The sequence below is a fragment of the Centruroides vittatus genome, unplaced genomic scaffold (assembly GCF_030686945.1).
Source record: "Centruroides vittatus isolate TY-2023 unplaced genomic scaffold, ASM3068694v2 contig_351, whole genome shotgun sequence".
Taxonomy (NCBI): Eukaryota; Metazoa; Arthropoda; class Arachnida; order Scorpiones; family Buthidae; genus Centruroides; species Centruroides vittatus.
In genome coordinates this window covers 142164-168560 of record NW_027122174.1, presented here as the reverse complement: position 1 = coordinate 168560, position 26397 = coordinate 142164, and the positions used below count along the sequence as shown (strand labels likewise).

General features: G+C 40.3%; 1 protein-coding gene across 2 annotated transcripts; it reads left to right on the top strand.

The window, feature by feature from the left end:
- Nucleotides 1-1957: 1957 nt before the first annotated feature.
- On the top strand, nt 1958-18598 carry LOC136974575 (uncharacterized). Of its 2 annotated transcripts, none has more exons than XM_067269490.1 (4): nt 1958-2236; nt 15284-16174; nt 16250-16412; nt 16810-18598. In XM_067269490.1, exons 2-4 carry the CDS (start codon nt 15302-15304, stop codon nt 18132-18134), a joined length of 2361 nt encoding a protein of 786 aa, XP_067125591.1. In that variant the 5' UTR covers nt 1958-2236; nt 15284-15301; the 3' UTR covers nt 18135-18598. The 2 variants fall into 2 exon arrangements, with proteins under 2 accessions (XP_067125591.1, XP_067125592.1); XM_067269491.1 differs by lacking the exon at nt 1958-2236 and adding an exon at nt 12424-12462.
- The last annotated feature ends 7799 nt before the right edge of the window (nt 18599-26397 follow it).

The following is a 26397-nucleotide window of genomic DNA, read 5'->3' as shown; positions in this document are numbered from 1 at the left end:
GCCACATTACTACAATTTATATCACATTTTTCACTCGGCGGTTTTATTAAATTTACGCAGCTTTTCGAATGTTTATAGTGTTACGTAACGCGTAGACAGGCAAAAGACGGAGCGAAAGCAGCCAGCTAGACGTCGAAACCCTGTTAAGGACGGATGTATCGGGCGGTACGCAACGTTGCCGCCATTGGCTACGACTAACGAAAGAGACGAAGTTAATGCATGGCTTACACGGAACTATGTGACGAGTTAATTAGTAAAATTAAAACAAAATAACTTTCGTCAATTCTGGAATTTTTGAATTTTTTCAAACTTTCATAATTTCGGAAGATTCTGCTTTAATCTCAATTAGCTACGGGCACAACGGAGGGGTTCGTCTCGAGATGAGAAATTTTCGAAAAAGAGACGTTATCTAAATGCAAATCGATGCAAATTAAGTTGTTTAACTCGTCTAAGAGTTTCGGGAGAAGATAATTATTGAAATAATTCGAAACGAAATTTTTATAATTTTTGGAATTTTTGATTTTTCTAACTCCTGTAAGGTTTTTTGACTAAATTAGATCATTTTTTGGTTGGAATGACCGAAGTCGACCGACAAAAAGTCGCCGCGTGAAGTAAAGAGACGAAGAATTTCGTATCGCGCCCAAAATTAACAACGAAATTCGCCCGAAACTGTAAACTTTCGGATTAATATTAACGCGTACGGTCAAAAAATTTTCCACTTTATCCAAAATCGTTGCTCGACTTGGCCCGACTGGGCAAAAAGCAGCGGCAGTCATCTACAAAACGCTTTTGTTATTAAATTGAATATTTCTTTACGTGAATTGTGCTTAAAGTTTTGAAATCGAACATAATTCGGCAAAAGTTCGAATTTTTAGAAAATTTGTTGCACGATTTTTTCGTGTTTTTTGAGACTTTAGAAGTTTTCCTCGGGAATTTGCCAGGCAAAATAGTTAAATTTCAAATACGATTAATTTCGGGAAGGTAAAAAATGAAACACCCGAAAATTTTTACGCGAGATAGGCTACACGAAGATTCGTATTTAACACTTTGCACCATTAAAATCGACAGAAGCGTTTGTAAAAATCCATCGAAATCGAGAACAAATAGAAGAAGGAAACGTCACTAAAATCGCCAGCAAGCGAGCGTAGCCATCGAAATTAAACACCGTACATATATTTACGGACACCCTGGAAATGACGTAGGCAGAGACGGTGGCGGAAATCGCGGAATGGAATAGGCGCAAAACCCATAAAAATCAAATAGAATACTTTAAAACGATCGAAGCATTTATAGAAGCCTCGAAAATCGAGAAGAAAACGTAGAAAAAGCACAAAAATGGAACAGAAGTGGTCAAACGTCGAGCGGAAGACGGTAAAAAGTGGAAAGTGCGACGGAGGACGCGCAGATAGGAAGTGGGGAAGGACGGAGCGAAGCCAACGAACGTGCGAGGTTTTCGCACGGTGCGCGGGCAACCGAGCCCGGACGGCAGGTGGCGCTCGACCGGGTCGACGTAACGCCCGCGCTTCGCGCGGAACTGTTACGGGAGCAACGCCTTTTTTCGCTGCCAAATTCTCCCCTTAAAAAACCTGTTTGATCAATTTGTCTCGGAGCGTGGGAATTGCATATTTTCCGAAGCCGACGATTAATTCGCAAACTGGATGGAGCTTCGAAAAACGACGACGACGGCTTCTTCCAAATAAATATCGCCAGAGAAAAGGTGTAAATTTGCCGGAGTAAACGGCGGGCCGCCTCGACACGCGGTCCGCACCTCGGCCTACGTACAAATGCCGTAAATACGGGCGGGTGTAATGTACGTAACCGCCGGACACGGGGGATTTTCGTCGACGGCGGGTAAATCGAGTAGAATAAAGGTCGACATCCAGGTGCGCGCCGACACCCCCCCGAGGAGTAGACCGATCCGGGACCAGTTGCCGGGTAGAGACGCGGATCGCGCGGCTTCAGTCGCGGTTGCTGCGCGGAAGGTGGAGGACGGACGTTTAGCGGAGTGCAATGACTCCCGGCCCTGTCGATTGCTCGGGCAAATGCCACTTCCTCGTGTGTCTACGGCGAAAATTATAACGTCTTGACGTGTCTCGTGACAGTATTTTAAGCTCCGTCGACTTTCTTCGAGACCACCGCGTTACTATTCCGGTTGTAAACTTCACTTTCCTCGGTTCGGTTAATAGGCCGCATCCGCAGACACTTTTAGTAACCGGCAGGATTCGGTGCAAGACAGGTGAGTGCAGTTTTCTGGCTTATCGTCTCCGTCGCCCTCCTTTCTTAATCTTCCGATTTCGGCTTTTTTCTCTGTCCTACACGACTTCCGTATTGCGAAGAATCGCATAGGAGAGTCCTCCGCGTACAATAAATCACCAAACCTGTTTCTATAAGGCCTACGGTACGTCTTATCGTGTTCTACTTAGGGGTGTTTCGCCGTGCGCATTTTTCTTTTTATGCCGCGTGTGCGGAGATCCGCCGTCTCGTCGACCTACCCAGCGTTTTCTTTTGTGTTTGCGTGTGTTTAGAGCAATTCTTTAGTCGAAAATGTTCCGTCTTCTACACATTACGCGTACGCAAATATCTGTCGAACTTCGATGGAATGTTAAACGTACCGTACATGTGCAGTACAGTACATACATACATACGTCGAACGAGCCGAGGGTGTCGTTCTTCTAGAAACCCGTAAAACGTCACCCGCGTAACTTAAAATCTACATTTATTAACGTAAATTCCGTCGCTATTGCCGTGGCGGGTTACGCTTAATTATCGAATTACTGCCAGTAATATCGTCACTTTCTGTAACGTTAGGTACGGTTTAAGGGGCGATTATGTGGAAAACAACTGGTAGATTGTTTCCGGAGCTCGGTTAACGTGGCAAAGAAAGCCGGGACGTAGTACGACGCATCTTCGGATATAGCACGACGTAAGTTCTGGTCCGGTTATAGCAGTTAAAAAAATTTTTGTTACCTCGATAACGCATTCGGTATATCGAGTACTTTGTTACTATTATCTCGGTTCTAATTCTAACACGGATGATTTGTGTACATAAATTGCCTTTAGCGCGGTCGGGACCAAAGTACTAAAGGGGAATTTTTAACGGTACGCGGTCCTTCTTTTTAACTCGATCCAAGTATCGCGCGACCAATCGTTGCCGACGGTAAAAATGTGCCCGAATAAACGGACGGATGTTTTATTCGCATAAAAGCGTGTCGTTTTGTCGATGTTGTTATTATTTTAAACGCATCTTTTGCCGTTTTCCGTTTGTTAAAGTGTGCCTAATATTAGCTTTTCGCCGCCGCGAGCGTAAAACATTTTTAGTCCGTCCGCGGCCGCGGCGATTTTTAATTCATTAAACGCGTAGGCGTTTGAGGTAACGATGTTGACGTAAATGCGCACGAATTATTTATAAATTCCCGTCGATTTTTCTAGTCGGACGTGTTATTAGGCTACTCCGACTGCCAAAGTATACGACTCGTCCACCCGCCCACACCCTGCCGGTGGCCGTAGAAGAAAATAAAAAAACGGCGATTTCATCGTTACTTTTCGAATAGTAAACATCGATTGAATAGATGTGACAAATCATCTTGGCGAATAAGTCATTACTAGTTCGTCCCACTTTCGAAAACACCGAGAGCCACGTGTTTCGTAAAGGTATACATTCCTAATAGGAAGAAAAAATTCTTTCGTAGCTGATTTCCTTTGTCTTACGTGCGTCTTCGTCAATAAGGGGGAGAGGGATAAAAACTGTAACCTCTTCGTCGTTATTATAATGAGGTGGCAAACAAATCGACGGTGTGTGAAAAAGATCCGTAGAATACTGGCTTAGTGTTATGCAAAAGCGTTACGCGCGGGTCTCGTAAGATACGCTCTATATGCTAATTTGAAACTCCAGTTTCTACATCTACCCCCCTTTAAATCGGATTTTAATTGGAGTCTTCGACCAACTCGCTATTCTGTTTCGATACGACGGATGCGCCATGTTTACCGGGTTTACGAGGTTATGTCGCGACTCGATTACAAATATATATTTCTGGATATTCGTAATGCTTGGTTTGGCAGTTTTCTTCGGTGTATTTTATAAATTTATATTATTAAAGTCGATTTACACCCGAACTGTACGCGATTCGTCTCGTATACTCTTAATTCGTACTCTTATTCGAATGATATAAATGTAAGTTTAGCGCGAGTTTAATTAAGTATATTAAGAAACACCGGTCCGAGTGGAGGAAACGAGTAGGGCCTTCCGACAGAGCGCCCGGACACGCGACCCGCAAAAATAAGGTAGGCGAAAGTGTTGGAAAAATGTTAATTTGCGAGTGATTCGGACCCATCTCGACTTTCTCGAGCCACGACGAACTATTTCGGAGCAATTCGCACTAGTTTTTAGGGAAAATTCGCCGAATTACGAGAGGAAAATGAAGATAGATTGCATTTGGACAATCGGTTTTATTGCTCTTACAAATAACGATTCTTTGCATTAGTCTTTCCGACCTTCGGATATTATGTCAAAACTTTCCTAGAACAATTCTTAAACTACTACATATTTTGAATTGCCAGACGTGAAAATTACGAAATTCTTAGAAAAAAGCATTAGTAACCGGTTATAGTTTGGTATATTAGGTACAAATGCAGCCGAGGAACCTCGTCCGACTCGCGAGTTACGATAGTTACTGTGTTTGGGGTTCGTATAAATGCCAACTAATTGGCAAACTCGTCGTTTCTTTCGATAATTTTGAATTTCTGCAATTCTTTAAAAGAAACAGAGTGATTTTCTCAATTGTTCGCGTCGCTTCACTTGTTCGAACAAAGAATTATCAGAATTTGTGGAGAAATCGATCGAGTTATAGAAAGAATGTCACGTTTTGTCGCAACTCCGCACTCGGAGGAAAGTCGTCGATTTAAAAAATACACGGAGCCATATATGGATAGGTATTGGGAGTTAACAGTTACACTGCGAGTGTGCTGCTGCGTGGGATAGTTTAGCAACAGGTATACACCTACGCGGAACTGTGTCGAGTCTATCAACCTTGAATACGTCCGATCTTCGGCAAATTCATTCTTAAACCCCTGGTCAACGGCCAATTCGTGTTTTTAGTAGTCGCAAAAACAAAACATACATCTACTAGGCGTAAAAATATATTCATTCGTTATCACGTTGCCATTTCTGAATCGTGACTCGTTCTAAATTTTTCCATTCTTCATCCATGACTACCTTTCGAATTAAATATCGTATTAAAGGATACCGTCTAACACGTATAGAAGTAACAGTATCTAAATTAAAGGAATCGGCCGTAAATTCTGCCGTTGTTTTCCTTTCCGAGGTTAATTAAAAGAAAAGGAAAATTCCCCTCGCTTCGAAAGTCGAAATTGAATTTTTTCGGGATGAATTTACACCGAAGTGTCCTCTCTCGAGACAGTTGGTTTAACTTCCAAGAAAGACAAACGTACAACAGTTGGATGAATGCGTGCCAAGGACATTCGTTTTTGACAATGTCTCGTCGGTAATACTTTTTATAGTTTTCCCCTCTCATTCTATAATAAAGACTATTATGTTACAGGAAGATATTTCGAAATCGTCTTTCCCAACGTTAATTAATCTCTGGACAATATTTTAGTATCGGAAATTCTTGTTTTCTGTGTTAAGCGGCCATCGTACACAGAGTTAGAATTTATCCAGTATCCCTAAGACAACATTTTACAACTTTAATCGTACGGGCGACGAATAAAACACGGGAATATGCTATAGAACATCGAGTGAAGCTGTTCGTAGCTGAAATATTAGAGAATAATTAGAACGAAGATCAATTTTTAAAATATTCGACACCGACGAAACCATTGGTGTCGAATATTTTAAAAACGAAACACGGGCTACTTGGAATCCCGCTTTGGCCAATTTACATGACATAAAAAGGAAACCGGGTAACGAAATCAGATTATGCGAAATTATGTCAGGATCGAGTGCAAACCCCTTCGTAACACTTGTAAGTCTGGTGCTCTCGACCTGACGAGCCCGCGGATCAAAGGAGGAAGATTTCTGCATCCCGCTATTGGTGTTTTACTAACCTTAAACTTCATTGTCCGCACGAAATAGGACAGTAGAACATAAGCGCGCAGATTCGGGGCGATACAGCCTGCCTATGCCACGATTAAACCGATTAATTGTTACATTTCTTCAAAGTTTAGTTTTATCGTCGAGTCAGAAAGCGAACGTTTCTAGTTTTATCGATAGAAAAAGCACGAAACTATTTTTACCTTTTAATATATTCGGGATTAATCTTACGAAATTGTTAGACGTCGTTACCGTCTAAAGACAGAAACATTTATTTTAATGAGCGTGTTCCCCTATTTTATTCTTTTTCTTCTAGGCAGTGATAGTCATCGCTGCCAGAACAATGGACTGTATGTGTTTTGGCAAGTCACTCTTCTTCTCGATAACCCCTCATTTAGTAGAAAAGTCATAATGCCCCACCCGACTAGTTTGAAGATTTCTTGTGTTGTCGAAATATTCTCGACCTTCTCGTGATTATATCGGGCCCCTTTCACCCACTCTTTTCTACCACCGCAACAATCGCCTCTTGTTAGAAAATGGTTATGCATCCACCTGCATTCTCGACCCTTAATGATCCATCTCTCCGCGGATGGCCAACGCCCTCGGCAATGACCAGCGGACATCGCTAAGAAGAAAAGGTTAAAGAACTCGCTCCGAAAGGGGTGAACGAACCGGCAACGAGACATCCCGATACGTCGTGGCGTAAAGACCGAATGCTCCCGTAAACAATCGAAATCGAAGCGTGCAACACCTACAACCGTAAGGCAACGAGTGGCGGAGGAATGGAGATTGGGACATAAATGTTTTACGCCAACGAATGTAACATCGCGAGTCTTGCTCGACCACCCGCCAATTGTCTTGAGTTTTTCTGTTGCGGAGCGGGTTCTTTGTAGCCACCTGGTCTGTCGACAGTAGCGGGAATTCCTCTCCAATCCTTCTAAAAAGAGCCTTTTGTCTTCCAACTGTAATAACGAGGCTCTCTGGTTATTCGGGGAATGTGTCGTACGCGGTTAAGGACCAACTACTATTGCCACGGTGGCAGAAATAAAGGTAATAGCCGCTCCGATGGCTTTAATTAAGCCCGCGCAACCGGTAACTGACGGATAAAAAACCCTACTAATCCGGCCGACGGGATTAAATTACCTGCGTACGTCGCTTCGCAACCGATTGAAATTCCGAAACTTAGCCTCGATAAACCAATAAATATCCCAGATACATCTTGGCACGTGTACCAAAAATTAGGGGCGAACAACTTGGTTACGGGTTTATCGAATCGTGCGCGACGGGCCGAGTATCACTCGCGTGCATACGTATTTTGCCCTTAATCTCCGAATGACCCTTTAAAGCCGTAACAATCGGCTAAAATGCCCTTCGAAATGCTTTGCGGCAAAAGAATGATAATGCAACGTGGCTAGTTATGTCCGCTCCATTAAATATCCGTTCGGGAGGACGGTTAAGTTTAATTTTACGCACTTTTCATCCGAATTTCTAATTAGGTTTCCGGCACGGACGACACGTGATGGCTTTTTTATGCATCGATACAAATAGGACGTATCGAAGTGTTTTACTTCATTCGTTGGCAATGGTTTAATTTTCAAGGATATGGTCTGAATGTTACGATTTCCGTGCACTTTTTTAAGAGTTTTTCGTTCCCGGTAAGCAATTATGCCATCGAGGCATTCGGAGAGGTGGCACAATCAGTCGGTCTATTCTAAATTAATAAAGGCATAAAGATATCTTTATAGTCTAAATCCGGCATTCTTAACGCACTTTTGAATTCCCTTCGCTCGCAATTTTGGCGTAACGGGTCGACCCTTTCACTTTTTTCAATCTTAGTCGGGTAACATATTGCCGTAAAAACTTGACCTGTTCTAATTCTTCTCTAAACATTTCCTGCTTGGTTTCCTCGATATTAGATTTTAAACAAAAGAAACAATGCAGTAATGAAATATTTCCTCACAACGCCTTTAACTAACACAGGAAATGAAGAATATATATTGAAAAAATATCCTACTTAACGGAAAAAGTCCCTATTTTCTGTAAACGACGGCACAGAATTGTGATTCTGTATCTTTCGACTCGCATCAGATGAGGAAAATTAAATAATGGCGTATTTCCTCATTCGACTTTAATATAGAAGTTGTTTAAAAATGGGAAGTTTTCTTTGATAAAATGCAAAGTTTGTTATTAAGGAGGTCAAATTCTGTTTGTTTCGGGATCGCAGATATAGGCCTACAGTTTGATAAAATATTCCCTTACTTGTCACCAACACAGAAGGAATGACGTAAACATATCCGAGAGAGCCTTCTACTTAACAAATTTCTACAACTCGAAGATCTTATAACGGATGAAGGTGTGATCCCGTATCTCTAGATCAGGCCTGGCCAACCCGCGGCAAGCGGGCCGCGTGTGGCCCGTCGCGTTAAATTGTGCGACCCCCTAAGCGAAATTATATATTTATTAAAACTTTTGTTTGCCGTTACGTGTATACCAAAACAATTAAATAAATGAAAATTTGCCCGTGTCATCGTTATAATGCGCGAGTGCTAGTACCAACTCTTGGTATAACAATAAAATCTTACTCATTTTGTATCTGTTTTACGTTTTTAAAAGCATCTTTGCCTAAATTGTGGCCCACCGTAATGTTACGCGTTATCAAAGTGGCCCGCCGAACAATTCGGGTTGGCCAGGCCTGCTCTAGACGAAGCGCCTAGCTAAATATAATCAAAGAATAATTTATTTTCTCACTCGTTACTAAAAATTATATTAAAATTTTCAGTTTTAATCGAAGGGTTCCAAGTTTACCCATCGACCGAACTCCACATTTTGTATGTGTATTTGATGTATCCACTTAAATTGAACGACAAACTGTCTTCTCGGTCGCTTCTGTTCGGCACGAACACGATTAAATTACGTAAAAAGATCGTGCTTAGTGAAATTTAGCCGGCGCTGTAGGGAGAGGAGCCACTTCGGCCCGATTCGACTTCTTCGGACTCGTTCCAGGATCTAAGACACGGCTACGGGGTATAACGATAACCCTATAGCGACATTTCACCCGACCACGTTACCTAGGGAATGGGATATTCCCTAGCCAGGTAACCTTATTATACAACTAGAAACGAGTTACGGGACGAAAATTCTGGGTCTCCTCGCCGGTACCAGAATTTGAATACGGCTACTGGGTACAATCGGGGTAGCTGCACTCCCATCTTTATAAGGGACTATAAAAATGCTACCAAATCTGACAGGTTATCCACGATACGACCCACGGTAGGGTCAAGGCCACCTTCTAATCAGTGCCTCTCGACGGACGTGAACCGAATTAGGATATAAATGGCCGCCGTTCACGTGGGACGTTTTCTAGTTAATTATTCTTTAGGCGGCACTCGTAGCCACCTAGTGAGATGAGTCACGTTTCGCTGCGCCCTATACGATGCAGTCACTTTAACTTACTACTGACCTATATCCGGTATTTTGCTCGTCGAGTTTACCTACTTTTGCCCTTTTTTTAGCCATGCCTACTCGCCCCGGAAAGACCTTTTTGTCAAAAATCCAAGAAATAAAATACTCCGAGGGTATTTTACATTAGAGGACCTTCCCCCGATCGTAAAAATAAGTACTCCCAGTCTTTTAAGGAGATTTTGATTAACCGACGGTCATAAATAAGGGGGAACGTACCAATTTAAAGCTAGATACCTCCCAAGTCGAGTGCACACAACCCGAACACAGCGTACGAAAAACAAGAAAAGCGTAAAAAAGAATTTTTCCACGCTGGAAGACGCGAAGTGGGTCAAATTTCTCGGTGTTTCCCCTCTTTCGAGTTAAACTCATTTAACGAACTCGAACCGACGGCGTGTACAAAATTATTGTACGTCGAGAAAGCATCCCAATTATTTCTTCAAACGTAAATACGGGTAGCCTTCTTTCAACACGGCTCGTATATTTCGTAAACGTTACCGAGAACCTGTTCCGTAACAAAATCGGTGACACTTCCCACACGAGATAACCAACCTTGACTTAGAATAGTAAAAAGTCAAAGCGAAAGGCGCTTAAAAAATCACCACTCAAACCTGTTCCAATTTATTAATCAGTAAATTTGTTTATATATTTATGCCACGAAAATCCTCGAAGCAGTCGATCGGATTAATTATTTTTAATTAGTAAAATAAACTAGAATTTCGGAAGGTCGTCTTCGTTTGCGTTAAAGGCAGCGTGCGAATATTTATTCTTCTGTCGATTTGTTAATAACAGAAACTAATCTTTCGATTGGACTATTCTTTCGTAAAGAGCTCGTTCCGCTTCTACTCCCGAATGAATAAACATAAACGTAAATATGCATTGTAATAATGAAATTCCTACGCGCCGTCCGTGCTGTATTACGAATCGTTTTGTGTTTCGACGAAGAAATTCTTGCTTTTTTTCCTCGTTTCTACAATAACGAAGCCGGCAAAGGCTGAGGCTGTCGATGTCGACTACTACGCAGCTAATTTTTTAATTTTTATTACTGCCGAGAAACTGGACGGGAGAAACGTCTCGTCGACTAAAATGCATTTCACTTTCAACGACTTTTTTATTGTTCTTACAATAATACGACTGGCCAAGGTTGTTTTATTCCCGTTTCCTTTACATGGAAAATGTATATTTTTATCCCAATTAAATTATAGAAATGAATTTTATTTTCCTGTAAGAAAAGGCAGCTCGTTTCTTACGTAAATTAAATTAATTTTACTTACGTTTTACTTACGAAATATATTTCATTTTTCAATTATTTATTTATTTATTGTTCTAATATTTATAAAAGTCGATACGCTTAAAATCGCCTTTGTAGTGTTTATTTTAATTCGAAAATATAAATGTAAATAAAATAGAAAAAAAATGCATATTTCGTTCTATAAATGGCATTTGTGATTTTTAGAAAGAGAAGTGTCCAATTGTTTCGGCGGGAGACGAAATTGTCCGTTTCGTTCTACGGATGGAAATAGAAGGGAATTTCCGATTTGTCGCGAAAACTGTTCGAACGAGCCTGTTGGAATATTTTTATTCGATTTCGTCCGCTTAAACCAGCAAATGCGCGTAATTTACTTTTCTAGACCGATAAACTTAAGGCCAAAGCGTCGTTAATCGTATTAAACTCGATAAATCGCTAGCGTTTTTAAACTTTTCGGACCCGGCTATAAATCACCGAGTTAATCGAATAACGAGATTGGTGGCCTTTACAAACAAATCTCGAGTGCCGAGAAGAAATCTTATCGCCTCCTCCATTTATATTGACATTTCCACTATTCCGGAGTCTTTCTGTGACGAATGAGACTAAGGAAAGTTATCTCTCTATTTTTACACGGGATCGTCTCCTACTTTTCCCGTAAAATAATATTTTAACACCGTTTAAAGGCTCTAGAATTCGAATAATTTCAAAATATAACGGGAAATTCTTATTGAAATCTTTCCTAGAAGGCAACGATTAAAATTTGTCCGGGTCTGTCCCAACGATCTTCCTATCCGAAAGCTCCGCCACCGGATTCGTTCGAACGCTATTTACGGAAAGGTCACTCGCCGACGTACTCTTCCGAAAGACCTGTAAGTGTTATTGTTATCTCCGGCTTTTTCTCACAACCGAGAACACTCGTCGATAAGGACGGCCATTATCTTATACATTGGATTATCGGCCATTACCTTATCTACAGGTGGAGTCTACAAATAGAAGTTCGCTTTGCCCGAGTTAAGAGGAAGAATTACGATAGTGGACACCAATAACGATTTTGTTTTCCACCGACGGGCGCTATAACAGACCGTAATCGTTAACGACGGGACAATATCTAGGAAAAAATGCCGTCCGGGTCCACCGGTCGAACTAACAATTACCTACCTTCGGGCGCCAAAGTTAATATTTTTTCACGATATTTAATGCTTCTGTCTCTAATATTGCTATATCTTCGGGTATTTATAGGATTTATTCGTGCTTTTTTAAAGTGAGTTTCGTCGCAGAAATTGCATTTTTTCCGTTAGTTTTCTTTGTTCGATTAGCGTAAAATTCTTGTGGTTTTCAATTAAAAAAAAGAAAAAATAAGATAACAATAAAACAATTTTTAATTAATAAAAAATTGATTTTCCCATTTTCTGAGAGCGCCATTGAAATTTTGTATTTATTATAATTAAAAAAATGAAAGCTGTTGGCGAACAGCGCTTTTTTCCTCTGTTTATTTCAATTGCGAGCATTTATCCGCCATCGTCTGCATCGAAGTGCCGGCCATCGAATTAGCCCCGACACTTTCTCCTCGGAAATCTCATCCCCGAAACAAAAACAGTTTGGTCCTAGTAGTTCTGCTTAATTTCGCCAGGGTGCGCTGGCCCGTTAATTTCTCCACTTAACTCCGTGCCCTTCTGCCGAGATGTAGAACAGGTGCGGCGGAGAGGTGAGTTTTCTTTTTTTCGGGGAAAAAGTACGAGATTAGATTTGATTCTTCGACTTATCGGAATTAAACTAGTTTAGTCCGGGTAATTATTTAGATAAAGAATTTTAAAATTCCTGTAGTCGAAAAGGGACGTGAGCGTTTATATAATTTGCCTCCCTCCCCCAGTGGCCAACCTTCTTCCATACCTAATAACCAGAAAATCGATAAAATTTTATTTTTCTTTGGGAGGAAACGTTGACAGAATAAGGGTTTTGGGCTAATAAACCGCGGCCGAACGTCGGGAAAGGAGAAAAAAGCCAATTCTTGCAGCAGAGTCACGTGTAAAGCGGGTAACCGTCGACAGCTAGACATATAAAAAGTTGCTAGCTGAGAATTTTAAATTTACTTGTTTTGTGTTATAGTGGCCGAGCGAATACCAGGACTGCCATCTTCTCTGATGAATGAATGGCCCGGGGCGGGCGGGTTGTTCGATAAACGGATGCCACACCCCGACATGTCTGATGCTGATGGGCACAGGTGTGGTGGTTGTTTTCGGAATCTTAAAATGATCCGAAACTGTTGGCCCGGATACACGTCGAATCCCGATCTCTTTAGGCAATTTCGCTACAACAAAAATTAGTGTTGTGTACCCGTCTCTCTTCCTTTCGGCGGGGGGATTACCTGTAGGCGGCACGAAGGTAGGGTGAGGAGAAGATCGGCCTTTAAACGCCGCGGTGAATTATTGTCTTTTTGTAGACCTTCATCAGTCAAATAGTGTAAAGGCCAATTACCGTCCCGGTTTGCTTTCTTTGCTTTGCTCTTCAATTATACTATATCTGGGTCAACAAGAATGCCATTTGTTTGCGACTCTGTTTGACTGGGACTTTTTAACTCGTCTCCATTAACTATTTAGTCCATTTTCGTCAATTGTCTCCCTTCTGCAGCCGGGTCGTACGGTATTTTCCGAAGATCGTCATTCTCGAGATGTCTCTTTCTTCTCTTCTCTCTCCCCCTTATCGTTTCATCGTACGGAATTTTCTATCTGGACACTAAATCCATCTAATAAAAAGACTTTCCCACTAAGGGCTGATATCTTCAAGGTCGGGTCTGTGCTATACCAAGTGTTTCCCTGAGGCAAAAATCCTTGAGACTACTTTTATATACGACTATAGCAGCGTGGCTTCTTTATATAGCGTGGACGATAGCTTCATTATGTGCGACTAACGAAACAATACATTGGACCGAATGGCTGGATATTGAGGAGCCAATGCACGCTGCATTCATCGAGACGGCGATTAGCATTAATTAACTAATGTGCCTTATAAAAAAATTTAATTGGAGCCGGTTTAAAATCGAGTCACCTTAACATAATGGAAAACGTCTCACCAATCTTCATTGACGTGATAAATTAATTAATTTCGATTCGTAAGTAGATATAAAAGGGGGGAATAGATGATCTGGAAAGAAATCACTCTTCATTTTTCTCTTATTCGACTTCTCTAACACGCAAAATTGTTGTTTTTTTACCAACAATGTTACTCTGTTGCTTTTTGCTTGTTAAATGGTTCGATATTTATTAAATTACACGTCTCGATTGTAATTAAATGTCAGTTTTGCAGAAAAAGAAAATTAGTAAATACATTTTTACAAGAAATGTCAGTCGAACGACACAAAAAATCAAATCTAATTTAAGTTTCAACAATTAATAATGTTATAATTCAATGTCGGTACGTATTAATACAGGTGTACTGTATTAATATGTACTGTACGCTGCCTCTTTAAAAGCAATGAGCAGGGAAGTTTCGATGCAACAATTCGTAAAAACGCAAAATGTGTAATGTCAGCTGCAACAATTAACAACGAAATGAAAAGAATCAATTATAAGTATAAATAGAGCAATGAGTAGGAGTCAGTTACGACAGTTGTTAGGTATCTGTTACAAAAATTAATAGAGCAATAATGAAGCGATAATTAAAATTCAATGTCAGTTATGGCGGTTAATAGAGCAATAAATAGAAAATATATTTCAATGCCAATCGAGACCATTAATTTAACGTAACTTTGTCATTCTTTGTCTGTTGCTATCGATGACAATATTACGATAGGCAACTAAAAGTATCGCGTGAGGCGAAAATAATAAAGTGGACTCGTGCTGCGAATGGCGGATACTGTATTTGCAACAGACACAGACGACAATAATTACATCGGTCGGAATGACAAATGAATGCAGCGCGCTACAGATGGTACGCGTTTGAGGATAACGTTTAAATATGGAATTCAGATATAGTCAAGGGCACGAAGGAGGAAAATGCCACTTCCTTTACGACTCTGTAATGAGAGAATGCTGCAATATATTAATAATTAATGTTAATGATTCACGCACAGTAAACGTTTTTGAGTTTCCACTTCCGCATCAGATTGTTCTTTTGTCGAGAACTATTAATAAAGAAGAGTTAGACAATAATTTGTTGGTGGCTAATTGCTCGAGAGATTCTAATATTAAAAATCCTAGTGGGGTCGAGTGAATTTCCTGGTGTACTTTTTCACTTTTGCCTTCCTCTCGTATCGTAAATATCGATAGTTTTAGCTGGCGGGTGTGGAATTTTTAATGGCATTCTTCCAATTGCATCACTGTCGAGTTTCTCTCCTTGCATCATTGTCGAAAATGACATTAATGGGGAAAAACCTGATTAATTTCAGTTATATAATATTGTCGGTGAGGTAATTATAATAAAATTTCGCTACAGGATATACAATTCTCGCTTAGTTTCGGAGTAACGTCGTTGTTTCCGATGCTATTATAGAAGAACAGTATTAAATTATTGTTATTTTTATCTTTCAGCGCATTCATCGTAGAAGAATGAGGGATAAATCCAGGAGGAGTCGAGAATGGACATTTTTTATATTATTTACTGTTCTTTGTTCCGTTTACGGACAGTGTCCTTGGTCCAGAGAGCTGGTGGATCTTCACACGGATTGTATTTGCACTTATAACAATGTGCAGAGGTTATCCGTTCAGTGTAGCCCGGTGAATTTTAACAAACTACTGAAGGCATTAAAGGATTCCGTAAAAGGAATTCCGATCGATCTTCTGTACATCAACAACAGCACAATAGACGTTTTAGAAGACGACACCTTCAAAACTTTGGATATAAAGAGCATTCAGTTATCACGTTCGGGGTTAAAGAACATTTCGACTTCGGCATTTTCGGGATTAGAAACGAAGCTAACGAATCTTAATTTGCACGGTAATCTTCTTAAGGAAGTTCCTACCCAGGCTCTGAGAAGATTAAGATTCTTGAGGGAGATCGATCTAAGTCACAATCTGATCCAGAAGGTATCGGACGGCGCTTTTATGGGCATTCCTATTACCACTCTCAAACTGGCAGACAATACTTTAAACGTATCAAACAGCGCCTTTCGTGGGTTGGAGTCGACCTTACGTAACCTCAATTTAAAAGGTACCGGAATCGGCACGGTTCCGGTGGCAGTTAGAAGTCTTCACGTTTTATCGTTCCTCGATTTGGCTCAAAATAAAATATCGGAAATAGCCGATGGGACGTTCGAGAATATGCACACGCTGACGGCTTTGAATCTGGAGAGGAACAGGCTGATCAACATCAACGGATCGTCTTTCAGGGGGGTCAACGATTCTCTTAGTTCTCTATCGCTGCTCAACAACTTATTGTTGGATTTTCCACTGGACGTTATAAATACCCTCACGGAACTCAGGGTAAGCTTTAAAATACATTTAATTAATAACACAAAATTTTACCTACGTCGTCGTATTAACTAAGGCTGTGTTTAGGTTCTGGATTTGGGATTTAACGGCATCCGTTTCATCCCCCAAACGGCATTTAGTCGCAATTCCATGTTGACCCTTCTGGCCCTGGATGGAAATCCTCTACCGACCTTGCCTCTAGAAGCCTTTCAACATTTAAATTCGACGTTGAGGGGTCTCAGCATAGGAGGTAGGTCTTGTCCACTCGATAAATATTTCACAGATGCCCATTAAAATTCTGATGCGTGCATAACTATAATAATAAATGTAACAGTTTTGTTTTGCATACGTATAAAAGCCATAAAATCTTCTGGAGACATTTTACGAGCAGTGGCATTTTAACGATTATCGCCCAACCAGATAAACGAGTTAAGCCAAAGTCGCAGTTATACAAATTGTGATTTTGTAATTAATACTTAACCGGAATAAAACCATATTTTAGCCGTAGACATCAATTAAATTTTGAAATTTATGGGTGTAACGCGTAACCCGATATCCCTTATCTGTACGTCTAGTGTCGATTACTTTACGCGTATTACTAACCACAAAACAGGATTTTATAACGTGTTTTTACTTTATAATTTCAGGGTCGTATCTGGAATGCGATTGCAGATTAAAATGGCTGTCCGAATGGATCATTACCAATAACCTTCAGGTTACGAGTCGAGAGAGAAATCCTCAATTCTGTGGAAAACCGGAGCATTTACGTTCGTATACTTTCTCGCAGATTAACCCACGCGACTTAGTTTGCGACAAAACTGTTCCGACGACGACAGAATCGACGGTTCAGTCTCGCACGACCAAGACCCCCAAGAGACTAGACGACTTTCGCACCGTTCAGAAACTTCCCGCCGACGAGAAGAGAGAAGAAGGCTCCGTTCTTAAAGTAACCCCGGGAGTGTCTCCCGATTCCACCTATCCCACGTTATCGAGAAGTGACAGCTCGCGAACACGCCTAGAAGACGAAGAGGTGCAAGTGGTGGACGTCTACAGGAGTGGTTCCAGAATCGCGGTCGAATGGGAAAGCATTTCCGACAATCTTCTAGGATTCAAAGTCATTTACAGAAAGTTCGGAGAAGACGAATTTCGAGCCGGTCCGGCTCTTCCCAAGACTCAGAAGCGATTCGAACTGGAGAACGTTCCCTCCTACGATTGTATTGTGGTTTGTGTCGTCACGCTCGAAGACGGTGTGACGCTGACTGCCGACAACGTCCCTCATCGCCAGTGCAGAGAACTGAAGAGAGAAGCCAGCGGCAAACCCATCGAAGTGGATAAAATCGTCATAGGTGCATCCGCGGCCATCTGCTCGCTGATCATCGTAGTGGTGCTGATTCTGGTTTGTTGCTGTCGCAGGAAAAAGCACCACGAAAAAAGTGGCGTGCCTCCACCCGCTCCGGCCATAAAATCGGATCACGAATGGGAAACCTCGTCCATGTACAGCGGTAGAAGCATTCCCAGAGCCCACATGTACCACTTGGAGCCGACCACCAACGGCTCGGTCAACCACAGCTTCGTAGTAGACGATAATCGCTCGCATCTTTCTCACTACTCCCAAATGCCCAATGGGTATAGCAAGGGTCGACCTAATGCCGACGGTCAATCGCACCGCTCCTACACCTCTAACAAGTACAACGGCAATCATTTTCTCGGGAATCCGGAACTCAGGAAATCTCAGCAGTCATTATCGCAGATATCCGGGCATCATTCTTTTATCGGCAGTCATCTGTCGATGCCCCACCAGAAGAAGAAAGATAGATTGACATCTGCGGGTTCTCTGCACTCCTTGACCGAGTACTCATCCGACTGGAATGAAAGATCCAACTGGAAAGATCAAGAAGTCGATATTTATGTGGGTCAAAACAGAGCCATACCCACACACGCCAAGTATCGCAAGAGTTACGGTGGGAGGTGAGCCATTCCGAGGACTCGTACGTCAGAAAAAGCCGAGAACCAAGACAGAATCGAAGCAAACCAAAAGAAATGTACAACGGAGTCGTGTAATTCCATTTTAATCAAGTTTTCTCACTTATATCTTGGTTTGTGCCATAACAACAGAGTATCGCCTCGGTAACGACCAGCATCGACGTTGCCGTTCATCATATCGATGTATTCATTTATTACACTCATTTTAACGGATATTGTACGAAGTGTACGTCGCCGGACGCAGGTAGTCCTTATAACCAGCGCGCGCTACAGGAGATTGCCAAGAAAATCGCGTGTTTGTATACAACGTCGAAATTTAAATTAATATTTTTTATATTAATAATTAAAAAATGTCGCTTTAAGAATTTGCTAACACCTTTTTAATCAGATCGTCGTGAGTAACTTTGTACTACCTCTTTTTTAAATAAAAGGTATTTTGTGTATTCTTAAAAAGCTTTTCGAGACTTCCCAAAATCGTACACTAACTAATGGGATAATTTATTCAAAATTAAGGGAGGATTAACGTGTGAATGACACTAGAAATAACCTCCACCCAGAACGTCTGAATGATTTCCACAAATATTCCGACCTGGCGTATTCAAATGAGGTTGTCGACGACCATCCTTTTCTTACGAAAATAACGCCATCCAAGCCGAAAAATCCCATTCGAGTGTAAGGAAATCGAGACTTTTTATATTTTTGTGGCGCCTCGACACCCCCGGTCGAGCCGGGCACACGCCAGACAAAACAATATTAAATTGGCTGGTAACGAATCTCGCCCCTTTACGGCACTTGGCGGTAAAACCACTTACGTAAAATAAGGTAGAAACGGCGTAAAGTTCATTTATCCGCAGCCATTTTTTACTCGGTCTTTTTCTTTTCTAATTATAAGAATGGTAATGCCTTAACAACCGACTCTCTTCTTATCTCCTCCCTTCATCGATTGTCATGGCTTTTGTCACGATTCAGCTCGGGGCTTTCCGAAACCATTTTTGCTCTTGTGATTTATATCCTGCTCGATTTGGACGGCAAATAACTACCCTTCGGCCATTAGTGAAAGGCTGCCGAGTTATTTGACTCGCTGCGAGTTTTTACTGATTCTTAATCAAGGATTTTGATTTTGTAGATACAACCCGATCGCATGCCAAAGGATTGGCTCGGCTTTCCTCGAACGTAACACCGAGCGGGAAGAATAAGAAACAAATACGCCGCTTTCTTGCAGGCGATGTTCCCGTATTACCCGAAATATAGGACTTTTATCTTTAATATCACGGTAAAATTAATTAAAATGGCGGCAAAAATTCGAATTCTCCGTAAATTTAAAGAATGCGCTTTATAGGTTATTTTTAACTGTTCGGGGAAGGTGCGTCGATACCGCCATCTAGTGTTAAGAAGAGTAATTATTATTTCCGATGTTTCGAAGGCTTCTGAACTAAATCGGTTTGTCGGTCAGTCTGTTAGAATATATGAAACAATTAACATTTAAAAAATTCTAATTATTTTCTTAATTACATTCCTGTATGAGTGTAAACAATTAAAACAATTAATTATATTTGATTATCACTTAGAAATTGTGTAAACTTTATTCTAAACTACGCATTAAAACAGAACATTAAGCGCGGTGATGAGATAAATAATTATTCGTCTGTACGATATACTGTTTTAGTATTACTTTATTTACGGGATAAGTTTTATTTATCTTTCGATTGTTTTTGATTTTTTGATATATAATAAACTAGTATTCTGCGTTGATGTTTTCGTATGATGAAATCCATTAAATGATATACCGTATATCTTGGCATATAAGACGATAGTTGAATCATAAAAATGAGGTCGTCTTATAGGACAGACAGAAAATAAATAAATAAAATAGATTGAAATTTATATAAATTAAAACCATTATAGTAAAACGGACAAACCGTGATTATTTACTAATAGAGAGTACAAAATAGAATAGCCCATGCGACGTTTTTGTGAATAGTCAAGGTCATTACCCGAATGTCGAGTCGGTGCCAATGTTTGCCACAATCGCGAGGCAGTGCTGCCAGATGCAAGAAAATAAATTTGTTCGTAATTCCGTATACGCTGTACCGTGTTATTATCCAGATGACGATCACCGATCTAAACTAAATTCGTAAGCCGTTGATAATTTGGGGGTCGTCTTATAGGACAGATATATGCTAAAACTATAAAACTTGGACGAAAATTTATACCTCGTCTTACTGCCGAGATAACGGTAACTAATCTTCCATAAAACAACAATGAAAGCAATAACAAATACCGTACTAATATCCGTGGCGTCATACGAGAAGACACAAGAAGGAATACTAAACGTCGCACTGATAAAAATTCTATATTACAACGTCGCCTACCAATCACGATACTTTATTATTCCACGGCAGAGAAAAGGAATGTTTTCTTACGTCCAGCACCGTAACGCCATCTGTTGATTAGTAAGTGTAATAGTTTTGAAATTTTTTTACTCTCGCTTACGCTCCATTGAGCTATAATATCGCGTGTAATTTCCTTTTAAAAAGCAGACTTAAAATTTTGCAACACGTCAATTGAGAAAAGCGACGCGCGACGGCAATCGATGTTACAATTTTTATACATCTCCCAGGCGGCCGGGTCAAACTTACATCTGGCCAATTATAGTACGTATTTATTTGCAGTATAAAAGTAGGCTGAATGGAACATTCGGTTTAAGTAGAAACTTACACAGTTGACTTTTCCTTGTGGGGGCCCTGGCCAGTTCCATTTGCCCTAAGTTCTATAAGGCCCACCAGTGGCCAAGAAGTTCCGTTCTCCCAACACTGGAAGTTCGGTCGTGGGTTAGCGCCTGGCCGGGATGGATTGGTCACGTGGAGTATTCTGGATTTTCTCCACGTCCGTAACGCCAGAACAACCCTTAAAAATACCTCCCGGAAGGCATTTCCCCTAGGCAGATCGTCCAAGAGGTGCGTTGTCGTCTGTGCCGTAACTAGCCATTCCTGCGCCTTGTGCAAGATTTGCATTTCGGCCCCTTAATTAATTAGGTCTGGAAAAATACTAAACAAATACATGCATTTTGGGTCCCCCTTCTAAGTAGACCCTGTGCGGGTTCATCTGTTGCACCCACTTAGTTACGGCGCTGGTTGTCGTAACTTTACTAAACTAAACTAAATCCAAGTTCTATAGAAATTTTAGCCGGTCCCGCAGTACGTTTGTGAATTTTCTAATTATTCTGAATTATATTAAAACGAATAGCGGATTGGATCGATTGGATACAGCGACGCTTTACCTAGGCAATCTATCGAGGAGAATGCCTTCCGGGAGAACGATTCCAAAGAAAATTGGCACATATTTAGTTTTTAGACACGTGAAGAAAATCCGGAAATTCCACGTAACCAACTTGTTAATGGCGCTCGAAACATTTAACTTTTAATCGTTTTGTTAGTGGTCACACAACTTAAATCACTGGCATTTCTTTCTTCAATTTCAAGTCAGCCATTGTTAAATTTATTTATATAACTTTCAAAATTCTTTTGTTACAACGCTAGTGATTTATGCAGTGCGCCAAATTGTCAATTTTTGATGCTTCGCGCGATTTCTTTCATTGCTTCATTTTTTATAAAGAAAATTCCTGTTTAAACAATCGGCAAAAAAATTTTGTTACTTTGTCATATTCGATGAGTTTTTGAATTAAGATAATGGATTCTTTATAACTGCCTGACTGCCTATCATTAAAAATATATAAATAAAATTAATATCATCAGTCTGTGAGCAATCGTACGAAAGCCGGAAACCCAGTGAGAGCAAACTTTCCAGACTCGAAATATTTTTCAGTGAACACAATTACATTAATCTAAGAAATGTTTCCCGAAAGTCGGAACCTGTGACTTGCCCAATGAATTGGAAAAATCGTGCTTTTGCAACCCAACACAAGACAGTACGGAAATTAATAGCCAGGTTGAAGCCGAAGTTTTAAACGCGAAAACGTGTACGTCGGTCGTTCGGCGCCGCTTTCCTGTAAGCCTAGAAGTTTGACAATGGCGGTTGGAAAGTCGGTGGAATCATGCTCGACATTCCAAACGCCATTGTCAAACTTCTAGGCTCGCAGAAAGGCGGCACTGAAAGTCCGACGTACACGTTTTCGAGTTTAGAACTTCGGCCTCAACCTCGCAATTGTGTTGTGTGTTTCGGCATCCGTGCAACGCCAGCCATCGGGAAATAAATTATTTTTTCGTTGGAGAATTTGGCTGTCTTCTATTTTCTTTTGCCTCGGTATTTTCAGCATTTACTTTTCTGCTTGCGTATTTCCTGAACAGAAATTGATTACGTAAACCTTGAAGAAACTGCGGGCTGCCAAACTAGAGAAGACGACGGTGCCAAACCTTTAAATCGAATATAGGTTTTCACTTGTCGCTACTGTTTTCCATTTAGTCAGAGGTGGCGAACCTTTATGAGTCCGCGTGCCAGATAGTGGTATACACCCCTGCACTAAGCGCTATCGAACTTTTTCTTCGTCTTCACAGTTAGTTTTAGTTTCCTTTTGAATCGTTATAATCTATTCTATAAACGCTTTGAAGAGCTAAAGAACAAGAATTATTGGTTAATGTGTACCTAGGTAGCCAAGATGGCCGACCTTCCGGTAATCTCGATCCAGGTTACTTAGTGACATCAAGACGGAGGAGCTGCGGACTATCGCGTTGTGATATGCAAATTAATAGTAACGACGCATTTCGTGTAGAGTTATCGGCGGAAAGTGGTAATAGGTGTGATAATTGTGTCGATTGGAGTGATTTTTGACTTTAGACGTAATTTTTTTTTTTCTTTTCGAAGTTTTTCGTTTAATATTAATTGGTTAGTTATGAGTTCTTTCGATATTTCTTCCCAAGAGTTTTGGGCAGCGCGCACCGCCCATGATTTCTATCGAGTGCTCGAATCGGAATTTTCCGAATTAGGTACGGACCCCAGAATCGATAAAGGTTTTAAATTTGCGGTGAGTCTAGGATAACAGCATATTGAGGAAGTGTTTGTAAGAATTGTTCGAATTCGTGCCAAATTTTTTATCGACACGACCGAGATTCGTGTGTGACGAGATGCAAAAAATGTCGAAGAAATAGTTCGGCATTCGATGGAACCTTTAAAGGTAAACGTGGAAAAATATCGTGAAGTAAAATCTTTTCTTTTATATGGCATTACATTGCATTGAAATGCTCTTCGACCACCTCGGGTATCGCCGTAGGCATTTCGAATAAGGGTGCCGTCGACCGGTCCAACCATATACGTTTTATTACGCTAGTTGCTCTGCACAATATGACGTCGTTTAAAATCGGAGGTCCGAAGAAAACCGTCGAAATCGACGAGACTGTCATATGTAAACGAAAATATGAAAAAGGCCGCAAACTAAAAAGTACGAAATGGGTTGTAGGGGGAATACGTCGAGAAGACGAGAGCTGTTTAATCTGTCAAGTAAACGATCGTTCCGAAATCACGCTAAAAAAAGAACCCAAGACAGTCCCTGCAGCCCCAGTTTCTAATATTCAGAAAAAAGTAAAAAAGGTGGTCGAAGAAAAGAAAGGAATGCAATATTACTGATGATGATAACGATAAAAGTAAGAACGAAAGAAAGAAGAACAGAAAGACAAATAGTCAAATGGTATCAATTCCTGTCCAAACCAAGCGTCGGAAAAAAAGAGAGGAACAGCAGCATGCACAATGACGTAAGTAATAACATTATATAATTATCGTTTATTTTTATTTATTTTTTTAATATTTCGAAATAGTAATTATTTTAACAAAATCCTTAAATTCTAAAATCGGGATTTAGTATTTAATAAATCGCGGAGCGAATCACGTGATCACATGTGCTCCATCGTAAATCGCAGTCAAGATGGCCGCCATCTTGACGTCACTAAGTTACCTGGATCGAGATTACCGGAAGGTCCGCCATCTTGGCTACCTAGGTACACATTAACCGAATTATTTTTATAACGACTTAAAATTTACTTTAAATAACTCTTGTAAGTTTGTTATGGTGTATTTGTATTTTGTTTACACACTTGAAAAAGGTTGATGACCACAGGGTTCTAAATAAATTAATTAATTAATCAATTTACAGTAGAGACTCGTAAATCGGAACCCCGGTAATCGGAACGATTTTCAGTCGGACTGTGTCTTGCCGAATCGAATGTTTTTGATACTAAATTTACTTCTAAAGTATAATTTTCATGTTTTTATATTCTTCAATATATTTATTTTGTTTGTACAAAATGCAGAAATAATTTTTAACGATACAATAGCCTCGATTATTATTATAAAAATTTTCGTTAGGCTTAAAATCGACGAAAATTCAACACGAAGCGACACGCAACGGAGAAAAATTCAACAGGAAGCGACACGCAACGGAGAAAAATTTGAACATCGGACAGGTTAATGTATTTTTTCGTACATAAACCGTAATCGGAACAAATCACTAATCTGAACAACCCCAGTCCCCAATTGATTCCGATTTTCGGTTCTCTACTGTATTTATTTATTAATAACAATAATAAATAAACTCTAAAGACATACAAATGGAATTTGGCCTAAACAAATGCAAAACACTTCACATAGAAAAAGGAATCCTGAAGAAAAAAAATTTTGCACTTGAAAATGGGGACGTTACTGAATCCAAGGAAGAGGACGAGTTCTACAAGTATTTAGGATTCCAACAGGCCAAACTAACAGAACATGCACAGGTAAAGCAAAGTTTAATTATAGAATGCCAAAGTAGATTAAATGTTATTCTCAGAACACAGTTAAATACAAAACACACTGTTCAGGCAATAAACACGTATGTCATCCCAGTACTAACATATTCTTTCAGAGTTATACATTGGACTCGCACAAATGTCGAGCAACTACAAAGGAAAACAAGAACAAAACTTACTAAGCATAAACAACATCATCCTAAATCCTACATAGAAAGATTAACCCTTCCACGTAAAGATGGTGGACGTGGCCTGATTGACATAGTTAACCTTCACTACAAACAAATACAGTCACTGCGAGAGTTTTTCTACAAAAAGCAAGAAACACCACAGTTACGTAAAGCAGTAACTCTAGCAGACTCAAATAACACACCATTAAACTTACACTCACATCATACGGACGCAACACAAATAAAAAGCATAAACACCATTAAGCAATCGTGGGTTCGAAAGGCACTCCATGGCAGGCAACTCTACGACCTTGCCCAGGATTTTGTCGACAAAACTGCTTCAAACGGCTGGTTAGCTCGGGGATGCCTCTTTGGGGAGACGGAAGGGTTTGTGATTGCCATATAGGATCAGGTCGTAAGTACTAAAAACTACAGAAAACACATACTGAAAGATACAGCACTCACAAATGACACATGGAGAAAATGTCACATCATGCCAGAAACTATACAACACATCACTTCTGGTTGCAAGCTATTGGCACAGACAGATTATTTACACAGACATAATCAAGTAGCAAATATAATACACCAAGAGCTTGCAAAGAAACACAAATTAGTAGACATCCACACTACAAATACATTCCACAGACAGTATTGGAAAACAACACCCACAAAATGTACTACGACAGAGCCATAATTACAGATAAAACAATTTACCGCAACAGACCAGACATCATATTCATTGACAAACAAAATAAAATCACATACATTATAGACGTATCCATTCCAAACACTCACAATGTAGAAAACACCTGCACTGAAACAATCAGCAAGTATACAGAACTCGCACAGAAAATAAGGCATCTGTGGAGGATGGATAGGAAACATTACTGTCGAATAAAAATACACATCACACTACAGAAGGCCACTATATTGAATACATGTCATATTGTGAGGAAATTCTTGAATACACACACACACACACACACACACACACACACACACACACACACACACACACACACGACACTTATTTAGTTTTTCGTCTTGTTTAGGTTGCTATGCCTTGACTCTGGTCCGGCATAGTACACAGCAACTGGTATCAACCGAGTATAAAACTGAAAGAAAAAGTAAATAATAATAATAATAATAATGATAAAGTTGGAGACGTTGCTGAAGGGCATTTCTGGTATTCTTTATTTGTTTTTATCTTTAAGAAATGCTATCATTACCTTTATAAGTCTTCAAATTGGTTCGGGGATGTTAAGGAAGTGGGGCAATATCTCCCGAACCATTGGTTCGAATTTCCTGAAAGCTTATAGAAATATTTCTCCTCAAATATCCCTGC

What these genes read in the sequence shown, in the direction of transcription:
- LOC136974575 (XM_067269490.1), top strand. Translation starts at nt 15,302, where the DNA reads ATGAGGGATAAATCCAGGAGGAGTCGAGAATGGACATTTTTTATATTA. An exon ending in ATACCCTCACGGAACTCAGG is followed by an intron (nt 16,175 to 16,249) that starts GTAAGCTTTAAA and finishes GGCTGTGTTTAG; the next exon opens with GTTCTGGATTTGGGATTTAA. An exon ending in GAGGGGTCTCAGCATAGGAG is followed by an intron (nt 16,413 to 16,809) that starts GTAGGTCTTGTC and finishes TTATAATTTCAG; the next exon opens with GGTCGTATCTGGAATGCGAT.